This window comes from Apteryx mantelli, chromosome 40, assembly GCF_036417845.1.
Source record: "Apteryx mantelli isolate bAptMan1 chromosome 40, bAptMan1.hap1, whole genome shotgun sequence".
In the NCBI taxonomy this organism is placed as follows: Eukaryota; Metazoa; Chordata; class Aves; order Apterygiformes; family Apterygidae; genus Apteryx; species Apteryx mantelli.
The window spans coordinates 22,881-34,981 of NC_090017.1; the positions used below are offsets into that span (position 1 = coordinate 22,881).

General features: G+C 73.5%; 1 protein-coding gene across 1 annotated transcript in view; it reads right to left on the minus strand.

Moving 5' to 3' along the window:
* Nucleotides 1-2,277: 2,277 nt before the first annotated feature.
* The window catches only part of LOC136995230 (dynein axonemal heavy chain 2-like), a 57,325-nt gene continuing 47,501 nt past the window's right edge, over nt 2,278-12,101 (minus strand). The window contains 11 exon segments of the mRNA XM_067315054.1: nt 2,278-2,511; nt 3,532-3,600; nt 3,603-3,681; nt 3,933-4,007; nt 4,898-5,074; nt 6,505-6,619; nt 7,319-7,470; nt 7,557-7,779; nt 8,610-8,791; nt 9,678-9,811; nt 11,114-11,320. Coding sequence (XP_067171155.1) covers nt 2,357-2,511; nt 3,532-3,600; nt 3,603-3,681; nt 3,933-4,007; nt 4,898-5,074; nt 6,505-6,619; nt 7,319-7,470; nt 7,557-7,779; nt 8,610-8,791; nt 9,678-9,811; nt 11,114-11,320 — 1,568 coding nt within the window. The 3' untranslated portion in view covers nt 2,278-2,356.

A 12,101-nucleotide genomic window follows, 5' to 3' on the forward strand; every position in this document is an offset into this window, starting at 1 on the left:
GTGTGTACACACGCGCACGCATGTGCAACCCCCCTTCAGGGGCTGCCCAGGCGTGTGCACACGCGTGTCTGTGCGGCTCCCAGGACGGGCACGTGTGCACGCAGACCCCCTTGGGGACACGCGGAGGTACACGTGCGCACGCACGGCTGCACACGCGTGTGCACGCCCTCACGGCGTGTCCGTGCCCACGTGGGCATGCAGCCCCTCAGGGGAAGGGCCACGCTGCATGTCCGTGGTGATGCGTGTGCACGCGTGTGCACGCGGTCACAGGCCATATTGAGCAAATGCACTGGGCACACGCGTGCACATGCGTTCAGCAGATGTGCCTACACGTGTGTGCAGACCCTGAACACGTATGCATGCACATACATGTACACGCATACCTCCATATGTTACATGTTACCTATAGGAGTGTGCATTACCCATGCGCATGCGTGCACACGTGTTAGGCGTCCCCACGCGTGCGCTCATCTGTGCCCCGGCAGCTGGGGACACGGGCCGCAGACACGCACACGCGTGTGCATGCCGTGCGTGTGCGTGTACACGCGTGTGCATGCCGTGCGCGTACACGCGTGCGCATGTCGTATGCATGCATGCACACGCGTGTGCCCGTCGTGTGCAGGGCGCAACCGGAGCGAAGGGCGCGAGGGGCCGGGGCGGGTCCCCGGGGGGGGGTGGGGGGTGGGGGGGGAGGGGCGCCGGAGCCCCCCTGGCTCCAGGCACGTCCGCAATGGTCGACCGGGGCTCCGGCAGCCAATGGCAGCGCCCGCGGTGCTGCGCCAGCCAATGGAGGGCGGCAGTGGGGAGGGGAGGGGGCGTGGCGGCAGCGGCGGGCCCCGCCCCAGGCGGCGGCACCGCACGTGCGCGCGCAGGACCCGCCCCCCCTCCCCTCCCCGCGGAGGGACCCAGGCGTCCGGGCCACGCCCCGCCCCCCCCGGCGTGGGGGAGGGGCGCCCCCGGCTATTTTTATCCCGTGTCCCGCGTGCCCCGCCGGCGGGGGGGAGGGGCGCCGCTCGCACACGCGTGCTCGGCCCTGCACACGCGTGTGCACGCACTGGCTGCGCTGCCACAGCCCCCTGCACACGCGTGTGCACACGCCGGACGGGGCGGGCAGGTCCTCGTGCCCCCCCCCCCGTGCTCCCCTCCCTGCTCTCGTGCAAGCCCCGGCGGTGGGGGGGGAGTGTGTTGGCGTGCACAGCGGTCACGCCAGGCCACGCGTGCACGGGGGCCGCGTGAGGCCACACCGGGGTGCGAGGCCACGCGGGCGGGCAGCCGCGTGAGGCCCACACGTGCACGGCCATTGCACGAGGACCCCCGTGTGCAGCAGCCGCACACGGCCACATGTGTGCGCAGCTGTTGCACACGGCTGCGCATGCACAGCAGTTGCACGAGGACCCCCGTGCCTGGCCGTTGCACAACAACCCCCGTGCCCGGCGGGTGCACGAGGCCGTGCACACCCGGGCTTTTGCACGAGCACCCCCGTACCTGCCCGTTGCACAAGCACCCCGATACCCGCCCGTTGCACGAGCACCCGCGCGCCCGTCCCTTGCACGCAGCTGCGCATGCGCGGCCGTTGCACCCCCCCCCCCCCCCAGCCCCACGTGCCCCGGCCTTTGCACGAGGCCGCGCGCGCGCCCGGCGCATGCGCGCCCCCCCCAAACCCCACCGCCCCGGCGCATGCGCGCACCCTCCCCCGCACACCCCCCCCCTCGCGCATGCGCACCCCGCGCCGCGCCGCCCGCACGTGCCGCCGCGAGCAGCTGTTCACCCCCAACCCCCCCCCCGCCGCCGCCGCCCCTCCCGTCCCCGAGCAACAGCCCCGAGCCGCGCCCTGATTGGCCGCCGCCGCGCTGACATCACCGGCGCGCGGGGCGGGGGCGCGTTCCTGCCTGTTGCCATGGCAACACGCAAAGCGCCGCCGCCGCCACCCTCCCCCCCCCCCCCACCACCCCCCCGCGGGGACCCAGGCGTCCGGGACCCCCCCACCCCCGCCCGAGGGGCGCAGCAGAGCCGGGCGGCCACGGAGGGGCTTTATTGGGGGGGACCGTAGCGACAAGGCACACGCGTGTGCGGGGTGGGGGGAGGACACGCGTGTGCGGGGCAGGGGAGGAGAACATGCGTGTGCAAGGCGGGGGGAGAACATGCGTGTGGGGGGAGGAGAACATGCGTGTGAGGGGCAGGGGAGGACACGCGTGGGGGGCAGGGAGAACATGCATGTGTGCGGTGGAGGAAGGAGAACACGCGTGTGCGGGGTGGGAGGACACACGTGCAGGGGGCAGGAGCACACACATGTGCGGTGGAGGAAGGAGCACACGCGTGTGCGGGTGCGTGTGCACACGCGTGTGCGGGGCCCCGGTCAGGTGTCGAGGGCGAGGAGCAGGGCGGCGCCGCGCTGGGCCCAGTGCGCGGCCCCCGGGGCGCCGGCGCGCAGCTCCACGGCCACCACGAACGAGGGCCGCGGCCCGTCGCCCTCCCGGCCCGGGTGGGCGTAGCAGGGGCAGGCGTAGAGCCCTGGGGGGCGGGGCCGGGGTCAGGGGGCGGGGCCTCAGCCTGGGGGCAAGGGGCAGGGGGCGGGGCCATGGCCCCGGGGGTGAGGGGTGAAGGGCAGGGGGCGGGGCCACGGCCTCAGGGCAAAGGGCAGGGGTCATGGTTGGGGGGAGGCCACAGGGTCAGGATGGGGGTCAGGGGCCACCCAGGGTCAGGGGGCATTTGGGGTCAGGGGGCAGCAGGGGTCAGAGGTTACCAGGGTCGTGGGGGGGGGCAGGGACACCCAGGGTGAGGATGAGGTCAAGGTCAAGGGTCACAGGAGCCCCCCCCCCCACACCCCCGGCCCCTGACCCCCTGACCCCTGGGTGCCCCCCCCCCCGCAACCCCGACAGGGCCGTGGGGAGCCCCCGAACCTGACCCAGCCCCATTGCGACCCCCCCCCGAAACCCCCCAAACTGCCCCCCCCCCGAACCCCCGAATCCCAACCCGGCCACGCCACAACCCCCCCCCAGATCCCCCAAACCGCCCCCAAACGACCCCCCCGAACCCCCGAATCCCAACCCGGCCACGCCGTGACCCCCCCCCCAGATCCCCAAACCGCCCCCAAACGACCCCCCCGAACCCCCAAATCCTAACCCAGCCATGCTGTGACCCCCCCCCAGATCCCCAAACCGCCCCCAACTGACCTCCCTGAACCCCCAAATCCCAACCCAGCCATGCTGTGACCCCCCCCCAGATCCCCCAAACCGCCCCCAAATGACCTCCCCGAACCCCCAAATCCTAACCCAGCCATGCTGTGACCCCCCCCCCAGATCCCCCAAACCGCCCCCAAACGACCCCCCCTGAATCCCTACCCGGCCACACCGCGACCCCCCCCCCCAGACCCCCAAACCGCCCCCAAACGACCCCCCCGAACCCCCGAATCCCAACCCGGCCACGCCGTGACCCCCCCCCCCCAGACCCCCAAACCGCCCCAAACAACCCCCCCGAACCCCCGAACCCCATCCCGACCCCCCCCCAGCCCCGTGGCCCCCCCCCGCGCACCTCGGGGGCTCTTCCTGCGGGCCTCGACGGGCCGGAAGAGGACGCAGGGCAGGGGGGCGACGAGCTCCAGGGCTCCGCGTCCACCAGGCAGCCGGCGCGCCGGTCCCAGGCCGCCCCCTCCAGCAGCAGCCCCTGCACCCAGGCGCCCTCCTGCGGGGGGGGGGGACCCAGGCGTCCGGGGGGGGGCCACGGAGCTCCCACCCCCCCCCATCCATGGCTGTTGGGACCCAGGCGTCCGGGGGGGCTGCGGTGCTCCTGTGCCCCCCCCCGATGGCCATGGGGACCCAGGTGTCCGGGTGCATCTTCCCCCCCCCCACCCCCCATTCAAGGCACCCCGGCACCCGGTGCCCCCCCCCCCCCCAGGGACCCAGGTGTCCGGGCGCCCCCAACCCCCCCCCCACCTTGGGGGCGTAGACGAGGTTGCTGTCGTCCACGGTGGCGACGCTGAAGTCCCACGTCAGCGAGTCCACGGAGACCTGGGGGGGGGGTGGCGGGGACCCGCTGCAGCCGGGGACCCCCCCCAAAAGGGACCCAGGAACCGGGAACCCCCCCCCCAAAAGGGACCCAGGCATTGGGGACCCCCCCCCAAAAGGTACCAAGGAATTTAGGAAAAAAAAAACCAAAAGGGACCCAAGAATCTGGGATCCCCCCCCACCCCAAGGGCACCCAGGCGTCCGGGACCCCCCCCAAAGGGACCCAGGAACCTGGGAACCCCCCCCCCCCAAAAGGGACCCAAGAATCTGGGATCCCTCCCCCCCCCCAAGGGGACCCAGGCGTCCGGGACCCCCGCTCACCCCGGGGACCCAGGCATCCCCCCCCCCACGGACCCAGATGCCCCCCCCCGGAGGGTCCCAGGCATCCTGCCCCCCCCACCCCCCAGGGACCCAGATGCCCCCTCCATGGATCCCAGGCGACCCCCCCACAGAGGACCCAAGCGTCCCCCCCACCCCCAGAGACCCAGGCATCCATCGTCCCCCCCCCAGAGCACTTGTCTATCCAGCCCCCCCCCCCCCGAAAACCCTGGTGTCCCAGTCTCCCTGGCACCCAAGTGTCCCCCCCCCCCCAGGGACCCAGGCTTACGGGACCCCCCCCAGATGAACCCAGGTGTCCGGGAGCCCCCCAGATGAACCGAGGTGCCCCCCCACCCCCGCAAGTCCCAGGTGTCCCCCCCCCAAAAGGACCCAGGTGTCCAGGACCCCCCCCCCAGATGGACCAGGTGCCCCCCCCAACCTCCCCAGGGACCCAGGTGTCTGGGACCCCCCCCCCAAGAGGACCCAGGCGCCCCCCCAACCTCCCAGGGGTCCCTGCACCCCCCCCACCCCACGCCCCCCCCCCGGTCCCCGGGGGCCCCGGCGTCCGGGCGCACCTGGGCGCGGCGGGCGGCCGCCTGCAGCAGGGCGCCCAGCACGGCGGGGGGGGCGGTGAAGCCCCCCAGCCAGAGGCGGGGGGGGGGCCGCGCCGTGGCCGCCCAGCGCCCCACCTGCGCCAGGCGCCCCCCCAGCTCCTGCAGCCAGGAGCCCAGCGGCTTGCGCGAGGCGTAGGCCTGGGGGGGGACACGGGGGGGGGGACGACATGGGGGTCCTGGGCAGCACAGAGGGGGCTCTGGGGGTCCCTGGGGGGGGATTGGGGGGCGTGGGGGGGTCCTGGGGGGGATGTGGGGGAGCAATGGGGGTCCTGGGCAGCACAGAGGGTTTCCTGGGGGTCCCTGGGGGAGGACTGGGGGACACTGGGGGGGGCGTGGGGGACCCTGGGGGGGGATTGGGGGGCGTGGGGGGGTCATGGGAGGGACGTGGGGGAGGAATGGGGGTCCTGGGCAGCATATAGGGGTCCCTGGGTGTCCCTAGGGGGGGACTGGGGGACACTGGGGGGGCAGGGGGGGCCCTGGGGGGGGATTGGGGGATGTGGGGGGGTCTGGGGGGGACATAGTGGTCCTGGGCAGGATATAGGGGGCTCTGGGGTCCCTGGGGGGGGGGGATTGGGGGACATAGGGGAGCAATGGGGGTCTTGGGCAGGATATGGGGGTCCCTGGGGGGGGATTGGAGGATGTGGGGGGGTCCGGGGGGGGCATTGGGGGATGTGGAGGGGTCTGGGGGGGACATGGGGGTCCTGGGCAGGATATAGGGGTCCCTGGGGGTCCCTGGGGGGGGATTGGAGGGCTTGGGGGGACCTGGGGGGGAAATGGGGGGGCAATGGGGGTCCCTGGGGGGTCCCTGGGGGGGGGGTGCCGGGGGGGCAGGACGGGGGGTGCCAGGGGGGCACGGCAGGGCTTGGGGGGCCCTGCGAGGTGTCACGGGGGGACACAGGGCCCCTGGGGGGGATGTGGGAAGGCAGGGGGGCAGCAGAGGGGCATGTGGGGGGAGCTGTAGGGGCTTCCTTCCATATAAGGACAAAGGGGCGGAGCCCTGTGGGGGCCCTCCCCCTGCACAGGCCAACCACACACCCCCACAACCATATATGGGCAAAGGGGCAGGACTCGGCCGAGCTCCACTGACTATGCAAATGCACCATGTGGCACCACCCCCCCATGACCATATATGGGCAACAGCAGCCAGATGTCCCTAGTTCCCCTCCTGCTTTAGGGATCTGGCACCCCCACAAGGGGCCCAGGAATCCGGGCGCCCCCCCCCCACCCAGGGGGCCCAGGCATCCGGGCGCCCTCTCTAAGGGGCCCAGGCGTCCGGGCACCCCCTCCACCCAGGGGGCCCAGGCGTCCGGGCGCCCTCTCTAAGGGATCCAGGCGTCCGGGCACCCCCCCCACCCCAGGGGGCCCAGGCGTCCGGCGCCCTCTCCAAGGGATCCAGGCGTCCGGGCACCCCCCACCCAGGGGGCCCAGGCGTCCGGGCACCCTCTCTAAGGGACCCAGGCGTCCGGGCGCCCCCCCACCCCGGGGACCCAGGAGTCCAGGCGCCCTCTCCAAGGGATCCAGGCATCCAGGCGCCCCCCCCACCCAGGGGGCCCAGGTGTCCGGCTCACCCTGCCCCACGGCGGCGGCACCCGCCCCTGCTGCAGGTGCTCCAAGGTCTCCTCCAGCTCGGGCGACATCAGCTCCTGCCCCTGCAGCGCCCGCTGCAGCGCCTCCAGCGAGGCCCTGCGGGACCCAGGCGTCCGGGCGCCGCCCCCCTGCGCAGGGGGACCCTCCCCCCAAAGGCGGAGGCCCCCGCCTCCCTCTGCGCCCCTCGTCCCCCTGCCACCCCGTGCTCCTCGCGTGTCGCCCCGTGTCCGTGTTGCCGGTGTCCCATGTCCCTCCCAGGGGTTCCTGCACGTCATGCGTCCCTCCGGGTGCTGGGTGCCCATCCCGTGTCCCATGCGTGTGTCCCGTGTCCCATGCGTTTGTCCTGTGTCCCGTGTGTGTCCCATGTCCCATGCATGCATCCCGTGTGCCATGTGTATCCTGTGTGCATGTTCCATGTCCTATGCGTGTCCCACGTACGTGTCCCAATGTCCCATGTGCATGTCCATGTCTTCTGCCCCACCTCCTGTGTCTGCCCCACGTGCTGTGTCCTGCGTGTCCCATGTCCCATGTGCAACCTGTGTGTGTGCCCCACATCCCGTGTGTCTCTCGTGTGTCCTGTGCCTGTGCGTCCCATGTGTGCATCCCACGTGTCCCATGTGCATCCCATGTGCACACCCTGCATCCATGTGCATCCCGTGCGTGTGCCCTGTATCCCATGTGTCTTGCGTGCGTGTCCCATGTCCCATGTGCGTGTCTCACGTCCCGTGTGCGTCCCACGCGTGCATCCCGTGTGCGTGCCCCGCGCCCCGCATGCGCCCTGGGCGCGCGCCCCACCTGACGACGCGCAGCAGGGCGTTGTAGCGCCGCATCTCCTGCCGCAGCACGGTGGTGAGGGGCGAGGGGTCGGCGGCCAGCACCGCCTCGGTGCCGGGACACTCGAGGGCCTGCGGCAGGCGGCCCAGCACCTCGGCGGCCATCTCCAGCACCTGGCGAGAGCAGCGGCGGTGGTGGCGGGGTGAGGCGGCGGCGGCGCTGGGGGGGAGCCGGGGTGGGGGGGGGTGGCGGCACTCACGGCGGCGGGCTGGGGGGTGGGGGGCGCCCCGGGCCCCGGCGGCTGCAGGGCGCCGAGGTCGGCGCAGAGGCGGGCGGCGGCGGCGGCCCCGGGCCCCACGGCGGCGTTGGGGTGCAGCCCCAGGGCCTCGGGGGGGTCGTGGCCCGGCAGCAGCTCCACGAAGGCCTGGTAGGAGCTTAGCGGCCCGTCCGCCGGCACGACGCAGCCCTCCAGGTCCAGCAGCCTGGGGAGGGGGCGGGGCCTCAGTGCGGGGACACGCCCACCCCACGCAGAGGCCCCGCCCCCCACCCTGGGGCTGGGGCTGGGGCTGGGGCTGGGGCTGCTCCCTGCAGGGAGCTGGCCCCGCCCACAGCACCCTGTGGCCCCGCCCACTGGGACCCCCCCCTTCCCTGAATTGGCATGGCCCCGCCCACTGGCACCCCACCACCTGCTGAGACCTTGCCTTAATTTGCATGGCCCTGCCCACCAGGATGCTCAATCTGCATAGCCCCACCCACTGGGAACCCCCTCCTTGATTTGCATGGCCCCACCCACCGAGCCCCCCTCCCCCAATCCCCATACCTCACCATCAGCACTCTGCCCACTGGGTCCCCCCTCAATTTGCATAGCTCCTTCTGCATCTGCATATCCCCACCCCCTGGAGGCCCTCAATTTGCATATCCCCACCCAGCAGGAGGGGCAGGATGCTCCCTACATCTGCATAAGCCCCTCCCCCTCCTCATGGCCCCACCCCCTCCACATGACATCCCCCCTGTACTGGCCCAAGCTGGGCTGGGTGGGTGGGGGGAACCCTATTGCCTTGTGCAAGCCCCGCCCCCCCGCACGTGTGCAAGCCCCACCCCCTAGTGCAAGCCCCACCTCCTCCCCCCAGAGGGGGGCGGTCCCACAGCTTTCCCCTCCACTGGGGAGTCTCTGGGGAGGGGACGGGCCGCGTTCCCGCCCCCACCACGTGTTGTCGTCCCTCGTGCGAGCCCTGCCCCCCGCACGTGTGTGCAAGCCCCGCCCCCCCGCACGCGTGCAAGCCCCGCCCCCTCCGCGGCGGCACCTCCTCACCGTGTGCCGGGGGCGGGCGCGGGGGGCCCCAGGACGCGGGCGGCCAGGGCGAGGAGCAGGCGCCGGTCCCAGGCGTCGGCCACGCGGCCCCCGTAGGCCCCCGCCGCCACCAGCCCCTGCAGCGCCGCCGCCCCCGGCTCCCCCGGCTCCGCCAGCGCCAGCGCCAGCAGCTGCTCCGCCGCCTGCGCCGGGGGAGGGGGGGGGACGCGGGGGGGGGGGTCACAGGCAGCCCCGCGGCCCCCCCCCCCCCCCACCATGGTCCCCGGGCCCCCCCCTGAGCCCCAGGACCCTCCGCAGCCCCCCCCATGCCCCCTACAGCCCCCCCGGGATCCCCAGGACCCTCCCCAGACTCCCCAGACCCCTCACAGCCCCCCAGAGACCCCCCAAGAGCCCCCCAGGCCCCCCCGCAGCCCCCCAGGGCCAAGGCCAGGACCCCTTGCAGCTCCCCCAGGACGCTCTGCATCCCCCCAGGAGCCCCCGCAGCCCCCCGGAACCCTCCGCAGCCCCCCCGGGACCCCCCAGGACCCTCCCCAGACCCCCCGCAACCCCCCCGGGACGCTCCGCAGCCCCCCCCAGGGACCCCCAGGCCCCCCCACAGCCCCCCAGGGCCGAGGCCAGGACCCCTCGCAGCTCCCCCAGGACGCTCTGCAGCCCCCCGGGACCCCTCCGCAGCCTCCCTGGGACCCCCCAGGACCCCCCCAGACTCCCCAGACCCCCCACAACCCCCCTGGGGTGCTCCACAGCCCCCCAGGGACCCCCAGGCCCCCCCGCAGCCCCCCAGGGCCAAGGCCAGGACCCCTCGCAGCTCCCCCAGGATGCTCTGCAGCCCCCCGGGAGCCCTCCGCAGCCCCCCTGGGACCCCCCCAGGACCCTCCCCAGACTTCCCAGACCCCCCGCAACCCCCCCGGGATGCTCCACAGCCCCCCCAGGGACCCCCAGGACCCCCCGCAGCCCCCCAGGGCCGAGGCCAGGACCCCTCGCAGCTCCCCCAGGACGCTCTGCAGCCCCCCGGGAGCCCTCCGCAGCCCCCCCCGGGACCCCCCGGGATGCCCCCCGGCGCCGGGGCACCTGGAAGTCGGCGTCGGCGAAGGCGTAGGGCGGCTCCAGCCGAGGCGCGGCACGCGGGCCCGCGCGCCAGCAGCCCGTGCAGGGCGCCCAGCGCCAGCAGCAGGCGCCGGTGGCGGCCGGGCTGGGGGCTGCCGCTCAGCAGCGCCTCCGACGCCCCCGCCAGCAGCCGCCCCAGGGTGGCCCGCAGCCCCTGCGCGCCCCGCCGTCAGCCACCGCCGCCGCCGCCGCCGCCACCGCGCACGGCCACGGCCACGCGGGGACACGGCACGGGGACGCGGGGACAGGGCACAGCCGTGGGGACGGGGACACGGCATGGGGACAGGGACAGGGACAGGGCACAGCCATGGGGATGGGGACACAACATGAGGACAGAGACAGAGCACAGCCATGGGACGGGGACACAGCATGGGGACAGGACACGGCATGGGGACAGGGACAGGGATAGGACACAGGGACAGGGGATGGGGATGGGGACAGAGACAGGAATAAGACACGGGAACAGTGACAAGGCACAGCCATGGGGACAGGGACAAGACATGGGAACAGGGACAGGGATAGGACACGGGGACAGGGACAGGGCACAGCCATGGGGACGGGGACACGGCATAGGGACAGGGCATGGGGATGGGGACGGGGACAGGGATAGGACACAACGATAAGGACAGGGCACAGCCATGGGGACGGGGACACAGCATGGGGACAGGGACAAGGCATGGGGATGGGGATGAGGATGGGGACAGGGACATGGCATGGGGACAGGGACGGGGATAGGACACGGGGACAGGGACAGGGCACAGCCATGGGGACGGGGACACAGCATGGAGACAAGCATGGGGACAGGGCACGAGGACAAGGCATGCGGATGGGGACAGGCCACGGTGACAGGGACACGATACGGGGACAGAGCAAAGCCACAGGGACAGGGCACGGGAACAGGCCCGGGCATGGGGACACGGCAAAGGGACGCAGCACGGGAACAGGGCACCGGGATGGGCATAGGGGACAGGGATGAGGACAGGGACAGACCACTGGGATGGGATCAGAGCACCGGGTGGGGACGGGGATGGGGACACGGCACCAGGATGGGAGCAACCACGGGGATGGGAACAGGGACAGGGATGAGGCACTGGGATGGGAATGGGGATGGGGACGAAGCACTGGGATGGGGACGGGGATGGGGACAAGGCACCGAGATGGGGACGAGGATGGGGACACTGGGAGGGGGACGGGGATGGGGATGGGGCCAAGGCACCTGGATGGGGACGGGGACGGGGATGGGACACTGGGACAGAAAGGAGGCACTGGGAGGGGACGGGGACAAAGCAGCGCGACGGGGCCGGGGCCGGGGCACCGGGCCGGGGATGGGGACACCGGGAGGGGGACGGGGACGGGGACACCGGGAGGGGGACGGGGCTGGGGCCGGGGTCGCAGCTCACCGTGGGCGTCTCGACGGCGACCTTGAGGGCGGCGTGGAGCAGGCCGAGGGGCGGCGGGGGGCCGCGGGCGGGCGCAGAGGCAGAGGCGGAAGGTGGCGGCGGGGGGGGGTGACGACGGGGGGGGGGCGCCGGGCTCCAGCAGCGCCGCCAGCCGCCCCAGGGCCCCCCCCGGCGCCAGGTGCCCCTCGGCCAGCAGCACCCAGGCGCCTGCGGGAGACGCCGCCGCCGCCGTCGTCATCGCGCCCGCGCCAGCACCCGCCCGCCCGCCGCGGGGCTCCGGCGCCCCTGGGGTGCCCGCACGCGCCCCGGGGTCCCCGAGCACCGCCGTCCAGGGCCCCCGAACCCCCGCACCCTGGGGTCCCCTACCAGCCCCATCCCGGGGCACCCGAACACCTGCGCCCTGGGGACCCCAAACACCCGGACCCTGGGGTCCCCCCAACCACCTGCACCCTGGGGTCCCCTACCAGCCCCATCCCGGGACACCCGAACACCCGGACCCCGGGGACCCCAAACACCCGGACCCCGGGGATCCCCAAACACCCGGACCCTGGGGACCCCAAACACCCGGACTCTGGGGACCCCGAACACCTGCACCCTGGGGTCCCATCCCCAAACACCCGCCACCCCGGGATCCCCGAATACCCCCGTCCCAGGGTCCCCAAACACCCGGACCCCAGGGTCCCTGGCCCGCCCCCATCCCGGGGTCCCATCCCCAAACGCCTGCACCCTGGGGTCCCCAAACACCTGGACTCTGGGGACCCTGAACACCTGCACCCTGGGGTCCCCAAACACCCCCATCCCCAAGGTCCCTGAACAGCTGGACACTGGGGTCCCAAACACCCGGAACCTGGGGTCCCCAAACACCCCCATCCCAGGGTCCCCGACTACCCCCATCCCCGGGGTCTCCGAACACCTGGACCCCAGGGTCCCATCCCCAAACACCCGCACCCTGGAAACCCTGAATACCCCCATCCCGGGGTCCCAAAAC